Source organism: Oreochromis niloticus, linkage group LG11 (genome assembly GCF_001858045.2).
Source record: "Oreochromis niloticus isolate F11D_XX linkage group LG11, O_niloticus_UMD_NMBU, whole genome shotgun sequence".
Classification (NCBI taxonomy): domain Eukaryota; kingdom Metazoa; phylum Chordata; class Actinopteri; order Cichliformes; family Cichlidae; genus Oreochromis; species Oreochromis niloticus.
In genome coordinates, this window is record NC_031976.2 from 35,967,557 (window position 1) to 35,985,375 (window position 17,819).

The following is a 17,819-nucleotide window of genomic DNA, read 5'->3' on the forward strand; positions in this document are numbered from 1 at the left end:
TCAGTTTACAGAATAGGCATGTCTTTGGGCTGTGGGAGAAAGCTGGACTAGCTGGAGAGAAGCCACACGGTCATGGGGAGAACATCAAAACAGAAAGGCCCAGGCCAGTCAGAGGATTTAAACACTTACCTTTTATTTATTATTGTAAAAAAAAAAAGAAGAAGAAGAAATAAATAAAAACTAAGGTGAATGTACCCACTGTGATGTCACCCACTAGTTGTGGACCTTGCATTTTAAAGCCTGATCTGATTGATTGATTAGCAATCTCCATCCATAAACTATAAGGGTGCGGTGCACAGACACAGATACCTGTCACAGCAGTCCATATCATTTGTTAGATAATTCCATTAAAATGCTCCAAATGACACCAAAAGCACAACCCTAGTGAAGAGGTCCATGTCGGTGATGCCACTTAGCAAGAAGACGCCTAGCAGACGGCTCGCAGATGCTGCTACAGCTTTGTCATCCAAACTGGACAGAGACATGTAAAAAAAATCAGCCACATTTGTTGTGAAGGAGTAAATTATCCACAGAGACCCCAACCTCCTTCTTGTACCGCTTTGTCAACAAGATTTTTAATGCTGTTTAAACAGGAATAACTCAGGACACTGTGGGGGCTGACCTGCTTTTGAACACGGAGGAACTGCAGTTTTTGGTCATTTTTTAAATCTAAAGGTTGCCACTCGCAAAAGTATTAGTAACGTTTATCATTTCCCAATAAAACAGTAGTTTTAAATCACAGAAGCACACTCCAGTAAAGTGAGATCATTCCTTGTAGTGAGCTCAGCTCTCTTGGAAACTCTTTGAGCTAGAGTATTAAAAACATTTGGCTGAAGTCTGTTTCCGATTCAGACTTGCTCATTGCTCCACATGAAGTGCTTAGCCGCACCAAGGGTCATAACCTCAGAGGAAATCTGTAATGAGGTCTGAAAATTTCATAAACTTCAATACATTTGAAGACACTAACTTGTGGAAAAAGTTCTGGGGGAAAAACTCAAATGAATTTTAGATGTACAGCAGCACGTCCGTCTAGCAGAGCCGGTCAGGGCAACCTTTTCAACCGTGACATCGTCTTTCCTCTCGCTGGGTGCAGATAATTAACTGGCCCAATCAATGGTGGTCAGATGATGATGCATGGAAATTAAAAGGTGATTTCTTTCTAGATCAGCTGTTGTATGGGAAGGTAGGGGATTGCCTGATAAACAATGAGCTGAACGAGCAATGACTCTTTACACTGAGTATCAGCGGATCTGTGCTACTCATGTCTGGATTCATGACCACAATGTTGAAACAGTATAAATAAAAAACAATGCAGTGAAATCTTATCTGAACATATTGTTGATTAGTACACTGTGGAATTTCATAAGCTTTCTCAGTCTGAGTGTTTCATTCTTTAACTGGTGGTTAATGTGCTTAGGCTATGTGGCCTGTTTATTATTAACAAGTCTCTTTTGGCACTGAAGTTTATACAGAAAATAAATGTGGTGCAAATCTTTATATCTTACACACCCATGTTTCCACATTGTCTGCGAGAGGATTGAGCTTTGTTAGATTTTCATGCGAGTGACATTTCTGGGATTTTTGAGGGGTTTGATGGGCCATCATGAAATCAGGATATTTGATCAGAAATAGATTTAAAATGTGACTTTCAGTCTAATGAGTAGCCCATGCCCTAATATATAAGGAATTACATGAAAAAATTGAGTTAAAAATATTTTTATCTATTGAATAGCCATTTTTCAAAGTCGGAAAATAACAAATTTTTTAAAGAGCATAAAAACTTGAGAATAAGCAGAAAAGTCATGATTCTACTTAAATAGCCTAATTGCGTGAACATTTTAGCATTTAATTTGACTTATGTTTGCAGCATATCATGTTAATATTGCAGCTGGAGATTATTTTAGTTACTTTCTCTGTAGTTTTATCAATAATGATACTATATAAGGTATCTGTAGATTTGTATTTAACAAGTAAAGCTTTCAAATGAATTACACAGAGAACAAATTGCAATATTTGCAACCAAAAGGCAGGCCCCTACCTGACAGGATCTCTGAAAGATTAGGCTTGATTATCTTCAATATATAAAAAATACTGAATTAGTTTCTCCAATGCCTCTTTTACACTACGATCTACTCGGCTCTGCTCGACTTGATTTTCTGGGATTTTTTTTTTATTAGGAGTTAGTACCTGGTACCAGGGACTTTTAGTACCTACTTGGCTTGGGTTCCAAGCAACCTGAGTTGATCCGAAAATGTTACGTCTACAGACTGCACACCTCCGATAGGCCAATCACTGAATGAATCATGAGAGCGACTCTTTCACACAAGTCCAAACCATCAGTTTTGACCCTAGAAACAAGGGAAATGGTTGCACAAAAGCCACCAAAAAAGCCATTGACTGAGCATCACCTCCACATCCTCCACTGTTGTGTTTTTGTCGCATACAAATGACATCACTGGACTTTCGGCCGCATTACTTAGTTGGTACTAAAATGTAATGGGAAAACGATCAAAATCGAGCAGAGTAGAGTTGAGTGGCATAGAGGCTTAAGATTTCATAATGCCATGGTGTATGTTGCAGGTGTTTTAGTGAACTGTAACAACCTTTCTCCATGATCCCCCTTCATCTCTTCTCACTCGTCCACTCATCCACACTGCCCCTCCCTCAGCCTGGTTCTGATGCATGTCTCTTCCTGTCAAAAGGGACTTCTTCCTTCCCACCACTGCTAGGTGAATGCTCATAGGGGATTATATAACTGTTAGGAGTCCTTCTGTGGTATCATAGCATCTTTACCTTACAATATAGAGGCATCTTGAGATGATGGATGCTGATGTAAATAAAACTGGATTTAACTGAACTTATTTTTTGTTATTTAACTAACATTTTAAATACCTATGGGGCAAAGGTTATTTTTACAAGCTAAAACTTCAACTGTCAGTTCCTGCTTGTGAAAATTTTGCAAGCTTGGTATAGATTTTATCAGTAGAAAAGTCAGATTTTAACCTTAGTTCGATACGAAAAAGGTGGACGGCAAATATTTTAAAAGCTACCTTTGTCTGAGGCTCGGTATTACCTGTTGAGGCTTGGGGCTGCAGACGTCATCCCAGTTAACGACCGGCAACTAAATCGTGAACGACAGCACAGCGGACCAATCACATCAACGCCCGTGACAGGTGTCGAGCAGCTATTGACCATTGGGAGCGAGTGGGGGGCGGGACTTCTGACTCGACGTGACGTCGCAGCTTCGGTTATGGCAAGTGACAGAGAGTGAGGAAGAGGAGGCGAAACTTTCCGAGCTCAGAGTTGTGTTCGCAGTAATTCATGTGTGACACGAGTCGAGCCTTGCTGTCGTCGGAGTGACAACTAATCGCTGGTCGCGTGAGGTCGGAGTCGTGAGCGGGTGCTGGGTCGCTGTCGAAGTAAAAGTGAATACGCCAGAAGTTTGTTCGACTTCGAGTAAAACAGCAGAGGAGACACTATGACCAACAGAGAAGACGAATATGACTACCTCTTCAAAGGTAAGCGGCCGCTAACCTGTAGCTTCTTGGCTCCGTTTTCGCGTCACCTGTGAGCGGCTGTCATTTGATGCCGAGCGGCGTGCCTAACAACAAGGTGAAAGGAGACGTAAGCCACACGTCGACTCGACGGCACCTGCATCGACCTGTAACTTTGAGTGCTTTTAGTTATAACCCAAGTTATGAAGTGGGCATATAGCCTCACTCGTGGCCGTGCGATTGGAAGACTGGGAGGCAGCTCCGAGCTCTCATGTATGGCGTTGAGCAGCATCTGCCGGGGAGTCAACATCTTGCAGGCCTATGATGCAATCGTCGTGGGATGCGGCGTTGGTCGACAGGGGGGTTCGTAAGATGAGGCTTGGAAGTCAGGACTGAATACTTGAGGAGTCTGAATGTACAGAAAGTTTCGGAAAATCTCACCAAACCGCTTTCTGTAGCAATCACACCCTTTCAGTGATCATTAAAAGTTGCTAATATGCTCTGGTTTCTCCCTGGATACCTTGAAATTACAAGTCTTTGCTTCATTTATTGTATTTGTTTTGCTCTGTCCGACTTCTGAAAGCCTTAATTAGGCACAGAGGACATGACTGAGACAGTTTCAATTTTAAAGAGTACAATTTAGTTTTGTATACTGGAACAAAATGTCTACCCACCCCACCAAGGAAGAGGAGGAAATGCTGATCCTGTATTTCCTGCAGGTGTACAGATAATATTTAAAGTGTATGTCACTGCTCTGCAGATGTCTGAAAGACTTGATTAAAAACGGAGAGATTACCAAACACATCCTTATTTTCATATATATGTGTGTGTATATTGGCACAAAATGTCCGCCAACCTCTAGGAAGAGGAGGAAATATGACCCCTGTTTTGTTGACATGGCCTTCACTTCCTGCATGTGTGCTTATGCTGCTGTTCATAGGATTTAAAACACATATTTTTTTTAAATTAAATAACTTCTTCTCTGCCGGAGAAGTTGTCTGCCTGAAAGGCACCAAGGCCGTGACTAAGAAATCAATACTAACATTGATCCGTGAGGGTGACCCGTGTAGAAAAATGTCTTTTTGCCACAAACCTTTATGTTAAAATCACCAAAATGTTTGCTCGCACCTCATAAGAAGCAAAATGTCACATTTTTAGATTTGATTTCTTGCTTTAATTGCCAGCAGAGTTGTTAAAAGGCGTAAGAGTTAAAAATACTCGCAGCTTATAAAACTGTAAGCGTATACACTTTCGTAGATCGTGTCACCAAGTGCCAAATACATTGTGACTGGAACCAATTGTTCAAAGTTGTCTTATCATCGCCCGTGATAAACGACGCACTCACAGGCTTATTTAAATATAGAAGACCAACCATGCACGTGTTGTCGAACTGGAAATACCTGCACGAGTGGGCCTCGTAGAAACTCTTCCTCAGTGGACGGGGAAGCAAAGACTTGCGGGCTGACTCACCCTCCTCAGATACAGTAGCTGCGGTTTTTGGTGACCAAATTTATCTGAATAATGAGCAGCAGTGTGGGAACACTGATAAGTTTATCAGCCGCCACTTAAACCAGGGAAGGGTTTTTACTGCACTGCTTTTTTTTTTTTTTTCTTTCTTCCCCTTACAAGCTCCTGTTGCACCTTGTTGCTGGACAGCGTGAGTCAGGTTGGGTGAGCTCGCAGTGAGTCACATGAGCATTTTCATACTGACGGCGACATCGGCACAGGAAGTCGTCCTGCTGTCCTGCTGCACCTCTTTCCTTTCACAGACATTTTGACACGTATGAGTCTGAATTCTGGGTTTTTCTTTGCGCCTCGTGACACTTCTTCACATCATTTTCACGTTTCATATGTATTCACTCTTTTTTACTAATCTCATCCACTGATTTCTAAAAAGTACTGATGAAAAAAGCAATTATCCTGCTAGCCTCAAGCATTAAACACTACATTAACTTCACTTAAATAGAACTGAAGAAATGCATCATTTAATCAGGGTTTTTCCTGAACCGTAATGAGACTTTTCACGTATGATAATGTAAGCAGGACTAGTTCACTTATATGTTAAGGTTACGTTTGGGGTCTGTTATCATAAATTTATGCATTTCTTTAATATTTCCAGGCATTTAAAAAACAATAAATTAACTTCTGTTTAAAAAAACAACAACAACAAAAAAGAAATTAGAAGTATTTTTATTACTATCATTTTATGGCAAGAACAATCCTGGGAATCCTAATAATAGTCATTTTATTCTGTGTATTGGCACTCAAGGGGATATCATTACATTAATTAATCTCACTGAACAGATAGACTCGGGTTCTCAGTATTATTTTAGCTTCATTCTTCACTCCCACATGTACTGGGTGCAGGATTGTACAGTATAATAGAAGGCTGTCATATCTTTTTTTTTGTGAGGAATTCGAGCTCAACAATAGGTGAGGGAATGGGTGTGTAACGCAGCCATGGAATTACCTGTCTGTTGGCAGAGAGAGGCCTTGAAAAGGTTGCATAATGATTTCTAGTCCTCCGCCCAAGATCCTTTGTGCAAGACAAAATGGAGTAACACCGTCATCTATTTTTTTTTTTTTTTTTTTTTTTTGATGCCTGCACTGTTCTGATGCGTAGCCCCCATGTACCTCGGAAATTTTCATTATTCCCGAGTATCTAACTGAGCCAGGAAAACATGGAGCTGTTTCTACTTCTGCCTGTCATGTGCTGGTAAAACTTGAATACACGGTTTCATTTTTGAAAGGACAGCATTGCTTAAATGGGAGTGCAGATGCAGCGGTTGATTGGTTATTGCAGTTTCAACTTTCCAAACAAGTTCCTGTTACCTAAGATCAGGAGTGGCGAGCTGGGGTGGTAGGTTCCTTTTGACAGTGACGCACCTGCCAAATGTGGAAGTGACAAACAAACAAACATCCTGATAATGCCTGGTTCCACTTTTTTTACGTGAAGATCCAGTAGAGTCCTTTTTTAAAGTATAAATCAAACCCTGTTTAGTGGTAAAGTTTATCTAATATCCTTTATTCTTTATTTTCTGTCATGTGTCTGAAAACTGTAAGTCAGTGATCCTTGTGAGCCAAAGGCTCGGGCTTCAAAACGCTCAGTTTCTCACAGTTTTTTTTTTTTTTTAACACTCTTCACTCTTCATGATGTCACAGAGAGGGTGTCCCTAATGGTGTGTTCACACCAAACATGAAGCCTTGTGTTATTCACACAAGTACAGTCACTGGAGGGTTTTTGGAGACGATCAAATATTTACCCGTAACAGCCAACAAGAGGAGGAGAGTACGACCAGTAGCTGGAGTGGAGTTACAGTAGATTATCACTTTTCACCAACATCTCCTACAATTTTGATCATTTTTTTTTGACGAACTTCTATTTTTTTGGCTTTCCTGTCACAGCATGAAGCATTTTTTTAAACTTTTGTTGGTTTGCCTCCGTTCGTGTTCTTGTTTGGTGTAAACATGTCATTAAGACATGCCGCCTGAGAGGACTGAGACTTGTTGTTTTCGGTTCCTAATTTTCTCCAACGAGACATTGAAATTAAGAGCAGTTTTCACACCTGCACTGCACCACTTCTGAACTTTTGTAGATATCACCCGAGACCAATGCTAGATCTGACATTAACCACTCTATAACCTGCCAGCTCGCTAGTACAAAGTCTCAGATGTGTGAGTAGTAGAGCAGATATTGTGGTGCAGTTATCATATAGCAAGTTAGCATCATGTGTGGTGCCTTCTGCTCGCTCTGTCTACTGATGTGTGCGGCATGTAAGAAAGGACCACTGTGGGAAATTCTGATAGATTATCTGCAAGCGCTCTCGTCTGTGCTTTCACCTCTACAACACTGCAGACACAGAGGAGAGCTTCACATTCAGCTTCACCTTGAAAAAAGAAGAATGAATGTCGGAAAGGTGTTCAGCTGACTGTAAGATTTGACTCTTTAGGTTCAACTGTTGACAGTTTTGCTTTAATTGTAGTTTATAATGATTGACTTGAGCAGCGATTCCCAACGTACGGGCAGTGAAGGTACTGCAGGTGGGCCTCAAGAAGCCATTCGCCAAAAATACACTTTACCTTTAAAAAGAAACCGAGCCATTAAATTTAAACATTAAATCATATATCGTAAATGTTTTCTTTGACTCTGATCTTATCTTTTATATTACTAAGAAGATTTTCATATTTTCAGTCATAAGTTTTGTAGTGGCTCAGTGAAGAGGTTTTTTTCTCCAAGTTCTCATTCTGATTGTTTGGCACAGATTTGATATGTCAATGTTTGGTTTTTGTAGCGTTGTTAGTCTTCACGCTGTGTCCATTGGTTTATTTGGGATATCGCTTGCACCATCTTCAAGGCTCAGTGACACAGAGGGGAAGGTAAAGGACTGAAAACCTACTTTCTTGTCTAAAGTGGCTCGTTTCTTTGCTTTTGTTATGTGTGGTAATTGTCAGTTTAACTTCTGTTGTTATGCACTCATCTTCTTGCTCATCCATTTAAGATGCATCAGCCACCAAAATGTGTTCTAAATCTCTTACGTCTAAACATTTATTTTGAAGTAATTCTATTAAAAAACTGCATCAGCTTACCGATGCAGTGAATGCTACACATATGTGGTTTAGCGTATGTTTCAGCTCTGTATGTTTAAAAATGTTCTTCTGCCCTTCAGTCTAATACTGCGGTGCCCGACTTAGATTTGATGAGTGCACGTCAGCGGTTTCACCTGGATTTCTGTGCTCAGCCTGCGTGTATTTCCTGAAAAGAGCAGGTGGTTGTGATATTTTGTATACTCAGTGGGAGTCCCCTGAGTTTCTGCTGTGCTTTGGCTGGGAGCCACACATGTGCATCACTGGCGAGGAAGGCCATCTAACAGAAATGAGGATCAAATGTAATTAAGAAATGAAAAAAAATCTCCCCATCTTGTTCAGTTTAACGTCTTTATGGCATAATAGACTGTTGGTCTTCTGAACTTTTGCTTTTCCAGCTGCAGCCATAAAGTGAGCTGTGGTGCTAAAACACGCCCACCTAATAGCAAATTATAGAGTAGTGTAGTTTATTTTCCTTATGCATTTTTTAACTGTAGCATTAAGACGAGCACAAACAACCCCCTGCAGGCAGACTTAACAGTACACATTGTGACTCTGCTGACTGTTCCACTTTGTTCTTTATTTCCCTGCAGTGGTGCTGATTGGAGATTCGGGCGTAGGGAAGAGTAACCTGCTGTCCCGCTTCACCCGAAATGAGTTCAACCTGGAGAGCAAAAGCACCATTGGTGTGGAGTTTGCCACACGTAGCATCCAAGTAGAGGGCAAGACCATAAAGGCTCAGATTTGGGACACAGCTGGACAGGAGCGATACCGGGCTATCACTTCAGCGTGAGTTTGTCACACACGCATGCAGAGATGCACACTTCACACAAGTAAAAACCTTTTTTTTTTAACCTGTACACAAACAGGTCCACATGCATCAGTTAGAAGAATCGTATAGAATTATGTGGAACAGGAAAGAAAAAGGGCCTTTGTTATGTTTCCTTCCTTTTTAACTAGGAAACATGATCCCTTCACAGCAAGTGTTCCCTGTTTAAGCAAGTGGTTACTTAGACCAGTGTCTCCCAAAGGGTGTGTCCTGAGATGAGTCTAAATGTGCTATAGCATTTTGTGACACCTGTAGTTTATTATTGCAATAAACAACTGCACAAAACATTATAACTGAAGGGTTGATTTATTTTATTGGTACTGTGTACACACTCGTTTGCCATACAGAGGCAGAATCTTATACCCTTGAACAATGATTTCTGCTTACCAGTTGCTGAATAGTAGGAAACTAAATAGGCACTGGGAAACAAAGCAGCTCTTCTGAGAGAAACTTGTCTAATTTAAAAGAGTGTAGGATCTGAATCAGAAGCAGAAGACCATTTAAGTGATTTGAAGTGTCTGAGAAGGCGACAGAGGCAAGGTGCACGGTACAGGAGTGTGGAAAACCTCACTGAATAACTGCAGCAGTCCAGAAACAGTCACATGTTTGTGCCTTTGTCCAGATGCTGCAGTTAGGCTCTAAAGTGCTTTTGTGTTATGATAATCTGACAGCATGTCAGGTGATGTGAAGGTTATTTTGGGCAGATGTTACTACAGGTGTGCCTTAATATTTTGGGCTTGATGCAGGGTGTGTCTTAGACACACAAACTCAGACAAACTAATTTTACACACGCAAATGCATGTGCAAAAGAAAGCGTGATACACAGAATCTGAAATTATTTAATGAGCAGTTCCCTAAAGTTTATTTAATTTTGCTGCTACTTCCAGATTTTTTTTTCATAAATTACAAACTACAGAGCCCAGTGCCTGTAAGGACAGAGGGAATAAGTCTTGGGACCAAAGATCACAACTTCTCATACTTTTGATGGCTGTAGGAGAGTAAGAGAGACGAGAGCAGACCAAGAATAGCCTTTTAAATAAGAGTAAAGCAGTGGTTGAGCCTATGGAAGGACATTGAACCCAAATATATAAAGTAAAGTGGTGAGTAAGGGCTTTACAGTCGTAAAGAGATGGTGACAAGAGTGTTTCTTGCCTCAACAGAAATGCAGGGCAGGGCTCTAGAATATAAACCTCGTTTTAACTTGTGTCTGAGCTCTTTTCTCGAAACCATCATCTATAGCCGAATGATATGGACTGCATTACGAGTGTGTTATCAGGGCCATCCATGAATTCTGTTCAGTCAGTTTATCAATTTTAAAATGGCTAGAAAGTGATTATCAGAAGTAATCAAAACTCCAAAATTTACCTTTGTTTGACTTCAAACAGGAAGCCTTTAGCTCGTCATCTCTGTTCCTACTGGGGTTTTTTAAAGTTCTCTTCCTTGATGCTGCTTTACCCGCATGAACTTTGTGAAGACCCCACAGGCTCTGAGGAAGTGAGCGCAGCGAGTCTTTTAAAACAAGAAGTCAGTGCTCATTTGCATTATGGGCTTTGTGTGCAGTCGCTGTAGCTTCACAGCTTATTTCTTTGTTCAGAGCTGGCTGAGTCAGTGTGACACACACAGTGAATCCTGATAGCTACAGGCTTCTGCAAGTAGCGTCCTGAGTTTTTAACTTATTTGTCTGATCTCGCATTGTCCAGGTACTACCGTGGAGCCGTTGGAGCTCTGTTGGTTTATGACATTGCCAAGCACCTGACGTACGAAAACGCCGAGCGCTGGCTGAAGGAGCTGCAGGACCACGCAGACAGTAACATAGTTATCATGCTAGTGGGTAACAAGAGTGATCTTCGCCACCTGAGAGCGGTGCCCACAGACGAGGCCAAGGCTTTTGCAGGTAACGTAACTGTAACGGCGCTGCAGTGTTTCTCACAGACTCTGTTTGCAGAAGCCATTTGTAAATATTTTCCAGGATACTTCAAACAATAGAACCAGCTGAAATCCACATGATGTTCACAGGTGCAGATCAGCTTCAGCTCCATGTGTCAGGACACTTGTCAGTCAAGGTGGTAACTCCACCTAAGTTCACCCATCATGTAGTTGTTATGAAGGGGACTGTCCATAGGGGCTAAAAGTGTTTTGTAGCAGAGTTTAAATTTTTTTTTTTTCTAATGTAAAGTTGAGGAGAATCTGCATTGTTGGCACTTTACTCAGGATCCCATCTGGGGGAAGCAGCTCAATGATATCCATCACTTCCAACAGTCATCTGGCCAGTAAGATATGCCTCTTTGGGTGTCTGCACTTTCAAAATAAGAGTGCAAGGTTTGTCCACTAGTAATTGAATGATGCTGCTAAAAATACATTTCCAGTATTTCTAGGATGTCATTAATAAATGGCAGGCTGCACAAGTGAAGTGTTTGTGTGTGGAAATGTTACACCTTGTGTGCACATAGAGAATGTGTGCTGTATTGATTTGTGAGGTTCTAGGACACGGCCTCATTAGATTGTTATCAGGTTAAAGCTGCGCTAATGAATGCATGGGATGAAGTGATCTCTAGCTGCTTTAATTGGGTCCTTAAGTACTTTTCAACATGCCGTCTGTGCTCCTGACGGTTAATATTTTTACATCTGTCAAAGGTTTTATTTCAGTTCTGTTTACACTTTGTGTTTTTCTTTTTTTGTTTTAAACCCGCTCCGCCTTTCAGTGCACACGTTTATTTTTGCCCGTGTCTGCAATGCTTGTGATGCTGTAAATTATTTTACTTGAATGTGTTTAAGTACTTTAATGAAAGAACACCAAAAGGATTTGTTAACACTGACTCTGAAAATGTAAAGTCCTCTGTTTGCTTTTGACATGCTGATTGGTTTTCAGTGGCTGGAGGTTTCTTTACTTACTGAACTTGAACTTGATGATTTTTTTTTTTAACCCGTGTTGCTGCTTTGACTGCAGACACTATTCCTGTTCCTGTCTGTAGTCACGTAAAGAGTGTCATTGTTGCTGTGAGAGGTTTATCAGTCAGTGCTGCTACTTTTGTATACAACTCTGAAATAATTTATGATGCCTCGTTTACATAAAGACCATGTGGTTTACACATGTATGCAAAGTGTGATAGTAAAGGCTTCTCTCAAAAGAAGACACCACACAGACTAGGTTGCCTATTATTATTATTTAATTATGTGTTTTATATCTGTAGTTGGTCAGATTGGCAGTTGATTTACCCAGTAAACCACTTTGCATGTTAGCCGACATAATTTATTTCACTTTTTATAATGTAAACTCAACTTATTTATAGAGCTTAAGATTTTAGCATATGTACAACATTCAACACCCTCTGTTCTTAACTGGAAGGAAAACTGGAAGAAGACTTGGAAAGGACTGAATGTGGAGTGTGTTCACGCACAGAAAGCAGATTTGTGTCATAGACGAGCTGGATTACAGTTACAGAATATGTCAGATAAATTCTGTATCACCAAATGTTGGATAAACGGTTATCAAAATAGCAAATTAATATTCTGTCAACTAATAAATCTAATCAAAAACATCAAACTACGACATGAGCCGTCAAACAGGAAGCGGCTGAAAGAACTACAGAGGCCCTGGAGTGAGCACATAATGCAGGAAAAAAATCAGTCCCAGTGAAATAAACCTCAGCTCAGTGACGATGTTGAAGCTAGAATGGTGTTGGCTTTAACACTACTTGGTCTTTTGTGCCTGTTTGTTTTCCAGAGAAGCACGGCTTGTCTTTCCTGGAAACGTCAGCGTTAGACTCGTCTAATGTGGAGCTGGCTTTCCAGACGATCCTCACAGGTGAGTGTCACGTTTGTGGTTATTTTCTATAGTGCATTTACTTCATATCGAAATGTGTTCTGGTACTTAAGAGAAGCACCGTTTAATAAAAGTTTTTGTATGCAATATACGAGAATATACGTAAATACTCTAGTCTTTGAGTTGATCTAACAATACCTTACCTTTGCCACTAGATGGCAGCAAAATCCATCTAATCAGTCCTCAGCATCCACCCCTGTGTGCAGAAACACCACCTTGATCTTTTTTTAAGGTCAAAAACAGGAATAATTGCAACACTGAAAGACCAGTCAGTCCTGAGAGATGGCACAAATGTGCCTTACCAGATGCATCTACAACTTGTTCAAGAAAGAAAATGTGATGTGGGTTCGCAAATGTTTTCCTAAGTGAATGTCTATGAGCCGTTTCCCTAGGAGGCATATGGCCACACTAACAAGTGTAAGATTGGATAACATGGAGAAAAACAGCAATTGTTGTGACTCAGTCAACCCCTGGAGTGCCTAAAGGGACAATCCAACAGTGAGTGGTGCTTCCACTTGAATTGCCCCAAGGGCTATCAGCCTGCAAGTATGCGCCTCTTCCAGTTTATATTCTTACTCTGCTCAAGTAGTTTGAGCCTTTCTGTCCACGCCACGGCTTTATCAGTAATTTCTAGTTCACATAAACTTCAAACCAACAAGCCCAATTTAGTTAACAGTGCTAATTGGCTCATTAAGAGAGAAGAGTGACCGTGCATCAGCAAGCTAGTAAGAACTGAACTTTGGACCCACTGGAGCAAAGACGCCATCGCTAATGTAGCAGAGGATAGTTCTTGGGTCATCAAGGGTCATCATGTATATATGCACTGCAGCTGGGGCTGTGTATGGTTTGTAGTAATGAGTTGTGTTTTCACCACCTGACACGTCACATCAGAGCGCCGAGCCTTGTTTTGCTTTAAATGTTCTTGCTTCATAGGCAGTTTTTATTTCAGGACCGTTTTGTTCCACATCTGGGTGCAGTTTAGTTAAAGAGGGAGTATGCAACAGCAAGCCAGAGGTGTTTGCACAAGTCCTGACCGCTCCAGTGACATCCAAGTCAATGTTTAGTTGAAATATTTTCACGTAGGCTTGATTGATTGTGTTCAGAAACCATAATTATGATGCTTTTGGTCAATAATTGTTATTGTGATTATTCAACACAGTGATTCAAAAATTAAACAAATGTCTTACGTTCATTGAACTTTAAAAGCATGGGACTTTTTGCACGAGTTTTCCTTGGAAATGAAAATGAGGGGGACGTGATATGGGGATTATCTGGTAGGGAGTGAGTTTTGACTGTAAGCCCGTGTTGTAAGAGCACTCACTGTTCCCTTGCAGCCTCTGTAGAGAGATATCTGTGGGTACCAATGGGACAAGAGGCCCGTGTGCTAGCAAACTATGTGGAGCCTATTATATACCCTGTGTATGTATTCAAATGTATGGAAAAAAAAATGGGAGGGGAATCCTGTAGGAAGTTGGATCCAAACTTGCAAGGGCCACTCCCTTCCGGTCCTCTGCCTCCATGAGCCACGCACATGGGGAGACCCAGGAGCCAACCAACACCTCAGTTCCACACCGGCGAAAGCGGGCCACATTAAAAACCCTTGATAATCAGACAAAGAAAGCTGCAACCATTAATGATCTCTCCATAGCTTCACATATGGAAACCAGACTGAAAGACCACTCACACAAACAACATTAACTTCTTTAAGAAGGATCTTTTTGTCCAAACATTCTCCTTCCGTCATCTTCGTTCACGATGAACAAAGTGAGCGTTTAGGAAGGAAACTGCTTATTCAGGTTTTTGGCCCGGGAGCCTAAAGGTGCCAATATACCCTCCGCAGTGGTCACTTCACTCATTGCTGCGCCATCGTCACAAAGATTCAGCCATGTATACCTGATTGTAGAGGCGCGCCACAAAGATTGTGCCTCACAACACAGGATATGACGTGAAAATCATCACGAGGCGAGCATGAAAACGACCTAACCCAGCTTCACAGGGTGAAAGACAGTTCACTAGTCCTTCATACTCATGCAGTGACAAGAAAACCACTCACACCCACACCTGTGGCTGATTTCCCTGACTAACATGCATGTTAGTTACAAGAAAAACATACAAATGCAACACAGAAAGGGTCCGGGTGGTAGGCAAGTTTAAAACCAGGAAGGTGAGGTGACGGTGCTAACCACTGAGCCACTTGAGCCTTTATGGCACAGTTTATTTATCCTTTTAAAGATTTGTTACTGCTCTTTAGGAAACCTGCCCCCCCCCCAGCAAAAAAAAAAAAAACATTTCTAGTTAAACTATTCATCCATCATCTTCCCCTTATCCGATTCAGGGTCGCTGGGAGGCCTGGAGCCTATCCCAGCCGTGAGGCGAGAGTCGGGGCGCACCCTGGACAAGTTACCAGTCTGTCACTGGGCTAACACAGGAAGACCAGCAACCATTCACACCTATGAACAAATTAGATTCATCTTTTAACCTAACCCCACTACCTGCATGTCTTTGGACTGTGGGAGAGAAGGCAGAAGACCTGGAGAGAACCCACGCAGACAAAAAAAAAATATGAATCAATTGTCTGTTAACTTAAACACATAAAGCCAAATTAGTAACTGAAATTAAAATCTGATTACTCTCACTGCCCTGTTTTGAAGTGTAGTAGAAGCAGATGGATGAAGAGAAGAACCGATGCTCGCTGTGTGTTGGAACGCTTCTTGTGTATCGCCTGTGAAACTTGGTTGCATTCTCTGCTTCTCAGCATGAGCATGCAGGATCAGAGGAGCAGATCACAGTTCTTGCAATTTTAATATAAAATGTATTGCATCTTGCAGCTTTGGGGAATGCCTAAATTGAGACTTGATTCTGCCACATGACATAACGATGCCAGTTTAGGATGGAAAGAATCCGTCACTGCTGCCAGGAGTCTGGATAGAGCAGTTGTTGTTCAGTTTTGCCATGCTGCTTGTCCTTATCACAATATGTCCCACTGTTGGCTGGATTTATAGGCATCTACACGTAACTTACTCCCTCTCACCCCACACTCTCTCTCTCTCTCTCTCCCTCTCTCATCACAGCCATCTACAACATCGTGTCACAGAGGCAGATGTCAGGACGCAGCGACTCAGACTTCTCACCAGCCTCCAACGTAGTGCCCATCACCGTTGAGCCCACCCAAAACTCATCCAATAAGGGCGCTTGCTGCCAGTCCAACTGAGACTTTCCCGCTGACCTCCTCCTCCTTTACCTCCAGGCAAATGGGGGAAACAGCCAGATAGGAAAGACAGACAGATGGACAGGGAAAATGGAGACAGGTAGAGAGAGTCACACGAGGACACTTGGGTCTGATTTGTCTGTTTGGGAAAACTCGATACAGTGAAGAGGAGGGGATGGTAAAGAAGTTTAAATAAGCAAGCGGGACGTTTTCTGAGGGAGGATTGGTGTCGATGGAAAGAAAACGGGTGACTTGCACTGTTCATTAAAGACGCACATGATCAGAATTGATTTGCAATCTAAGAAAAAAAATTTATTAAGGTTCCTTTCGTGTCCTCCCTTTGAAAGCTCTATTTTACAAGCTAGTAAATGGTTCCTTTCAGTTTCCCTCTAGCGGGATATTGGGCTGTAAAAATCCTCTTCCAAGAGACTGAATTGCAACCACTGTCCTTCCCATTTTCGCAAAATGTAGATTCTTCCGAAAAGAATGTCCCCTTCTAATATTTATTGAACACTAGATTGATGTCTTGTTTGGCCAAAGGGTTTAGTTGGTTTATAGCTTTCACTCTGATTTCTTCATAGCACGGGGAGCTCGCTCGTTTTATGTTTGTTTGTTTTGTTTTTTTAATGCTTTTGCCTACAATCATATTTGTGTATGTTTAAGGGTAATGCTCCCTCGCCGATGTAGGGGCAAGGGGCTCGGGCCGTTTTTCCTAAGTGCACACGCTGGAATTTGGTTGGTTCAAGCTGTGTTCCACCGGGCCTCTCAGAGCAATAACATCCCTTCCCAACACTGACATGCAATTTCTTTTTTGATTGCTTTTGATCTTTGTTTGGAAGGCTTTCCTGCTCTGTGCACACTTTGTACTCCACAGATGAGTCATGCTCCAAGCTTTGCTAAGCGTAAACTCTAAATGAGATGGGATAGCTGCGTCGCTAGTGGACGGGTTAACTTCCTCACACGGCACTGGCTCTGCCCGTGACTATTTCACCCCTGCCCTGAACCCGTGGAGAGGGAGAGATCAAGGAATTGGGTTTAAATGCACGTACAGCCCTGCGCTACCGCTGCCTGCTAGCTAGGATAGATGGCTGGATAATATTTCAGGGGATGAGGTAGTGAGGGCACTCAGCCCTGCCCTGCTCCCTTGGTCTCTGATGTACCCGAGATGGCTTGTTTTACTGTAAATGAAATCCTCCACTGCCTGCTCACCTACTCCTTTCCGTCTCTCCCTGTACACTGTATGTAACTGGAACAGGACTCTGCCTTCTGGGATCTCCCCGAGGTCTGCCCTCACTTTCACTTGTCTTTATTTCCTGTGGAAGGGTGGGCGGGGGGTTGTATCGGGAGTCAGGATTGGGTTTGTTAGTATCTAATAGTTTAATAGATGAGAAAAGGGAGAAAGGACGGTAGCGTTTGGAGGGGATTGATTAAATCCAAAGGTTATGGACACAGATGGTGTTTATCCTGCTGATGTGTTTCCACATCAACATAGACTTCTGTTGACTTCACAGGTCTTAAACTGGGTGGTGTTAGGGCTTTTAAAACATTTATTCTAATATGTATATTTGGACCGCATATGTATAAATAAATCTCATTTCTTAAAGCCTGTGTCTTCTCGTGTCTTTTCAGGATTTTGTTAAACAAGGACAGGTGGAAGTAGCTGGCTTCTTTATTGATAGAAAGGCAGAATTAATTGAGTGAGTCATGATTTTAGCTACTGTGTGATTGCTTTGTGCATATATTGACAGGGCTATATTTTAGTAACCTAATCCTTAATGTACGCTCTAATTTAATACGATATTTGCACAGTGCTCTAGAATGACACGTTCCTCTGATCGCTGAAATTAAAATGTGACAAATCAGAACTCCCGTTTCAAAGGG

At 41.7% G+C, this 17,819-nt stretch overlaps 1 protein-coding gene across 1 annotated transcript; it reads left to right on the forward strand.

Annotated features, from left to right (window-relative positions):
* The first annotated feature begins 3,213 nt into the window (after positions 1-3,213).
* rab11al (RAB11a, member RAS oncogene family, like) lies at positions 3,214-17,541 on the forward strand. Its single transcript, XM_003451216.5, has 5 exons — positions 3,214-3,518; positions 8,672-8,867; positions 10,608-10,801; positions 12,632-12,712; positions 15,802-17,541. The coding sequence occupies exons 1-5, from the start codon at positions 3,479-3,481 to the stop codon at positions 15,939-15,941; spliced, it is 651 nt and encodes a 216-aa protein (XP_003451264.1). The 5' UTR covers positions 3,214-3,478; the 3' UTR covers positions 15,942-17,541.
* The last annotated feature ends 278 nt before the right edge of the window (positions 17,542-17,819 follow it).